At 57.0% G+C, this 5551-nt stretch overlaps 1 protein-coding gene across 1 annotated transcript; it reads left to right on the top strand.

The window, feature by feature from the left end:
• Nucleotides 1–953: 953 nt before the first annotated feature.
• Nucleotides 954–3602, top strand: MMD2 (monocyte to macrophage differentiation-associated 2). Its single transcript, XM_009993685.1, has 6 exons — nucleotides 954–1032; nucleotides 1669–1829; nucleotides 1926–2000; nucleotides 2295–2396; nucleotides 2944–3013; nucleotides 3399–3602. The coding sequence occupies exons 1-6, from the start codon at nucleotides 955–957 to the stop codon at nucleotides 3600–3602; spliced, it is 690 nt and encodes a 229-aa protein (XP_009991987.1). The 5' UTR covers nucleotide 954.
• Nucleotides 3603–5551: the final 1949 nt, after the last annotated feature.

Raw genomic sequence — 5551 nt, 5'->3', positions numbered from 1 at the left:
GCAGCAGCCCAGGTCCTGCAGGGCAGCCCTGCTTGGCTCAGCCACCCTGACCTCAGCCACTCCAGAAAGGATCCTAAACCCCCAGATTGCCACGAGCAGCCAGAAAAGGATCACTCTCTGTTTGCCCATTTCTTATTCCCTTTCTCTCAGCCTCCACTGCTGGGTCCTGACAGAAAAAGGTGCTGAGCAGGGCAGGGCTTTGCTCCCACCTGTTATCACGGATGTACATTTAATTCACCAGCATTAGATACCTTGCAATGGACTACCCAAGCTCAACACTATTTTTTATCACTGTGTGTTTATCTGACAGGGGAAATCGATCTGTTCCTGCAAATGCCAAGAGCAAGCTGATACCTCAGACTAAGAGAAAGAGAAATAAAACAAGGTTTCTAAGGGAGGGTGGTGGGGTTCCCCCTGCAGCAATCTGTGCTGGGACCCCATGGGCAGGAGGTGGGTGCAGGTGGTACCCAGAAACCAAAGGCATGGCAGGGGATACCCTTCTTGGAGCTGGGCACATGAAGGTGTGACATGAAGGTGTCACCACTGGGTAGGTCATGAAGCCACAACAGGTCCCCTCACAGCCTGTGTCCCCTCTTCTGGTGCTCTTCCCACTGCTGCCATGCCTGCCCTCTCCTGCCCGAGAGCTGGGTCCTGCCTTCTGCTCTCCAAGCCATGGCAGCTGTCAGGAAACACTTCCCCCTCTGCTGGGAAATGCCTCATCCTGAGCCTCAGCTGAGCAAGACCCCGGGGTCCTGGCACATGGGACCAGGCAGATGGACAAGCTGTGCCCAGTCCTGGCCTCACTTCTGCCAGGCAGCCAGAGCAAAGCTGAGCTGAGGTGAAGCTCCAGGCTGGGGGAGTGGTGGGTGTCCCTGTGCAGACCCCTCCAACAGGGCTTTCCCCCAGGCCCCTTCCCCTGAGAGTGTTGCTCACCCTGCTTCTCTCTGCAGGTTCATGAATCACCGTGTCCCGTCCCACTGCAGGTACCAGCCCACGGAGTACGAGCACGCGGCCAACTGTGCCACCCACGCCGTGAGTCCCTGTCCCAGGGTGAGGGAGGATGGTGCTTAGGTCTTCAGGATCCCCAGAAACACACAAAAAATGTCTGTGTTCAGCCCTGGAACACCTCCTGAGGGTCTTTGGGCTGTGATGAGGTAGATGTGCTCCAGGTGCTCCCAGGGAGCAGGGATACTCTCCCCTCTCTGCCCTGGGAAGCTGGTCTGCATCTCCCTTTGCTTTCACCTGCCATGGCCCCATGTCCCCAGGGAAGCCAGCTGTGAACTTAGTGGAGCAAGAGTATTTTGCAAAGCTCCCTGAAAATGGAGTGGTTTTGACAGCAGCAATGGTAACACCGTGGGGTGGCCCACACAGCCATGGGAGCAAGTGCTCCTCACATCAAGGTTTCCCTTGGGAGTGTCCCACTCAGAGCCCTGTCTCAGAGATACCCATCCTCCTTGTGCTTTCCTCCTCCCCCATCCTTCCACCTGGGGAAGATAATTTGGAGAAGGAGAGCCCCTACCTGGCTGGTGCAGGTGACCAGCCTGTCCCTTGTGGGTGGTAGCTTCATCCAGAAGCAGAAGAAACACCTACAAGGACAAGCAGAGACTGTGTTGTAGCTCCTCAATGGAAACCCAGAGAGTCAACAGCAGGTTTGCTTCTCCCTTCCAGTTCTGGATCCTACCCAGCATCCTTGGCAGCTCCATCCTCTACATCCTCTCTGATGACCACTGGGAAACCATCTCAGCCTGGATCTACGGCTTTGGCTTGTCCAGCCTCTTCATTGTCTCCACCATTTTCCACACCATCTCCTGGAAGAAGAGGCATCTCAGGTACCAACCCTGATTCCTCAGGGCTCAGGAGGGGGGAGAGGGTCTGGAGGCTCCTGGTGCCACAGGTTGTGACCCATCTGTCTGTCCATCCCTCAGGACCGTGGAGCACTGCTTGCACATGTTTGACAGGATGGTGATCTACTTCTTCATCGCAGCTTCATATGCTCCCTGGTGAGTTGCTGGTGAGTGGGGGTCATCGCTTGGCCCCACTGGAGTGGAGAACATCAGCCTGGCTCCAGCAAACAGGGTTTCCACCTCCAGCTCTGCTCAAGGCTGCACCTTCCCCCCCTTCCACAAAGCCTTCCTATCCTGTAGATTTCAACCCCTTTAAGTTGAAGCTACAAGCTGGGAGGTCCCTTTGGTGGGACAGCCATGGGAGTGAGGGCAGTATTTCCCTCTTGGTGCCCCCAGCCCCAACCAGGGTGCTGCCCTGGACCCCCCTCACCACAGACCTGGGTCTTGCAGGCTGAACCTGAGGGAGTTGGGTCCCTGGGCTTCCCACATGCGCTGGATCATCTGGATCATGGCATCGATTGGAACAGTCTATGTTTTCTTCTTCCATGAGAGGTGAGTGACCCCTCCCAGCTCTGCCAGCCCCTCTGAACGCCCTGAGGGAGTTGAGCTGCAAGGGAGAGAAGGAAGGATGGAAAGGGACAGACAGACAGATAGGCAGAGGGGCTTTGGGCAGCCTCCTGGCCAAATGGCAGCGGAGGGCTTCCTTGGACCGCGTCCCTCCCCACCTGCACTCTGGCTTTAGGAGCTTCTTGTGGCAGGGATGTAGGAGAAAGACACGGAAGCAAGGATGCGTGGGCAGGGATCTGCTGCCATGAGGTGCTTCTTCCACGTGGTGGCACCAAATAGAAGCAAAAGGCCCCGGACGTCTCTCCAAAGCCCCAAACAGCTGGAGCTGAGCTGGGGTCTCCCAAAGCCAGACAAGGGGTCCAGCACCCCGGAGCAGGGTGCCAGCCCCCCACCGTGGGGTGGCTCAAGGATGTGGGTCCTGCCCCGGTGGCACCACCCCCCCTTTTCCTACAGCACTGCTGCAGACCCTGCAGCTGTAAAACTCAGTGCTCCCTCTGCACCCACCTCCAAGGAGCTTCTCTGTCGGTCGCAGGTACAAGCTGGTGGAGCTGGTGTGTTACGTTATCATGGGCTTCTTCCCTGCCTTGGTCATCCTCTCCATGGTAAGGCACTGCTGGGAAGCACCTGCAGGGACAAGTACCAGCACGGCTGGTTTGGCTCTGGTGGGTTGGTGTGGTCCAGGCTATGTGATGGACAAAGCCACCCCCAAACACAAGGTGGCCTGTCTCTGTTTTCCCAGGGATCTGAGTGCCCAGCAGATATCAGCTGCACCTCCAGCAGATCTCCTGCCTGGGCTCCGCTGGGTTGAAATCTTCCCAGCACAGCCAGGCTGCTGGCTCCCTGCTGCCTTGCTGGGTGGGAGGGGACAGCAGAAGGCAAACTGAGGGACCCTACAGCTGGGACCAGGCTTCTGGTCCTGCTGGAGCAGAGAGGAAAGGGCAGGTGTGGCGTGGCCACCGCTGAGCCCTCCTCCCTGCTTCCCCCCAGCCCAACAGGGACGGCCTCCTGGAGCTGGTGGCTGGTGGTCTTTCCTACTGCCTGGGCATGGTCTTCTTCAAAAGCGACGGCCGCATCCCCTTCGCCCATGCCATCTGGCACCTCTTTGTGGCCATGGGAGCTGGCATCCACTACTACGCCATCTGGAGGTACCTCTACTGGCCCGGCGCGCTGGAGGCTGCAACATCCCGGTAGATGCCTTAAAGACACGGTTGGAGCCACCAGCACTCGGGGGGAGCAGGGACCACCTGCAGGAGCTGGGATGATGGGGAGACCTGACCCCTTTCCCTCAGGATGCCCAGGCATGTGTCTGCCCCAGTTGGAGAGGGGGGCACATCAGGGCTGCTGCACCTCCAGGGCTCAGCTCCTAAATGGTTCTACGTCATGTCAGCACGAACCAGCTTCTCCCAGGTTCTTGATGGGAAGGTCTGGACTCAACAAAGCCTTACACGAGACTGAAACTTGAATCTCTTTTTAAGGGTCCCCAGAGTGCCCACGTATTGGAAAACTCCTTCTCTAAGCCAGTATTAAGTACATAACTCAGTATGTCCCTCCTGGATGGACCCTCGGAGCCCTCATGGACATCTTCTCCCTGGGGTGTTTTGTTTTCCTCTCTGGTCCTGGTGGCAGCTCTGAAGCACAGCCCTGCTCCCAGGCTCTGCCAGCTGTGCCTTTGCCTGGCAGGGAGCAGAGGGGGCATCCAGCTCCTGGCATCCACATCAGGGGATCTGCATTGTCCTCAAGGGAGGGAGTAAACCTCCTTGGACTGGGATCACAGCCTGCCTATCTTCTCCACTCCTGTTTTCATGATTAACCTCTTACTCAGTATCCGATTTAAATCCAGTTTTGGGAGGAATTCTGACATTCCCAGGAAAGCTGTAGGGAAGGGATGTATCCATGTGATGCTCCAAGGTGAGCTGGGATAGGGACGTCCTAGTGATGCTGTTTTTAAACCCCTAACCATGGCTACATAGTGCTCTCTAAGGCAGGGTAATGGGACATAGAACACCTGCCCAGCCATCAGTAGCAGCTCCTATGCTGATGGAGTGGGAAAACCACACCTCACCCCACTCCTGAAACACACCAGAGTTGCTGGAGCTGGGAGGGTCTGTGGGTGCCAGGCTGTGTGCCAGGAGCTGGCTGGCAGAGCAGCCCTGCCTGCACCTTCTCCAGGAGCCCTCCTACATCTCCTACATCTCCAGCAGCATTCCAAGGTGCCAAGCTCCTGGCCCTGCCCCTCTTCCCATGAAACTTAGGGTCTCCCCAGCCTGTGGTGCCCTGGGTCAGCTCTCCAGGACTGTGCCATTTTGCAGCAAATTACCAAAGGAAAGGCTGCCCCTCCTGACAGGGTGACAGGGGTCACCAGGTCAGCGAAGAATCTGCTGGGTTTTTTCTTCCATAGGCAGAAGGTTCCAATAAGGAGTTGCTAGTCCAACATGGAGCTGCTGGGAGATCTCTGCCTGGGGCACCCCAAAGCAGCCTTTGGGCTGGGACACCTCCTGGGGTGAGGGATGGTCTTAGTGACAGGGGGGGTGATGACTGGGTGTGAGCCCAGTCTCTGCTGCTGCCTCTCCCAGGCTCTCAGGTCCCAGCCCTTGCTCCATCACCTGCAGCAGGGGGGGAGGAGAAGGCTTAATTACAAGTAACCAGCAGCTGGTGGAGTAGGTTTGGGGTTGGAATAGCAAAATATGGGGTCCCAGGGTGGGAGCTGCCATTTTTTCTCCCTGGCAAGTTGTTACCCTTCTCCGTGCCTCAGTTTTCCCATCTGTAAAATGGGTGTGAAGACACTGCCCTACCTCACAGGACTTATGTGAGGACCCTGTGAAGCTCCTGGAGCATGACCAGTGCTTTACAAACCCACTTCAATTTTCACTGAGTCCAGGCGATTGGATTTCCAGAGCCACCACAGGGGATGGTGACAAATGCCATTCAGCCTGCCTGGGTCTCCTTCCCCTCCATCACTAAATCCCACAAGGGAACCCCCCTGGGGACAGACCATGCACACAGCAGTCCCATCCACCAGGCAAGTGTCCCTTGGCAGGGGCTGAGGATGCCCAGGGACCACTGCTGCATTTTGTCCCTGGGCTTGATCTCAAGGGATTTCTCTCAGAAGCCATTTTGCCACTGGGGTCTTTCAGCTCTAA

The sequence above is a fragment of the Chaetura pelagica genome, unplaced genomic scaffold, assembly GCF_000747805.2.
Source record: "Chaetura pelagica isolate M959 unplaced genomic scaffold, ChaPel_1.0 scaffold213, whole genome shotgun sequence".
Taxonomy (NCBI): Eukaryota; Metazoa; Chordata; class Aves; order Apodiformes; family Apodidae; genus Chaetura; species Chaetura pelagica.
The sequence above is the reverse complement of the archived record's forward strand: the minus strand, read 5'-3'. Positions and strand labels throughout refer to the sequence as shown.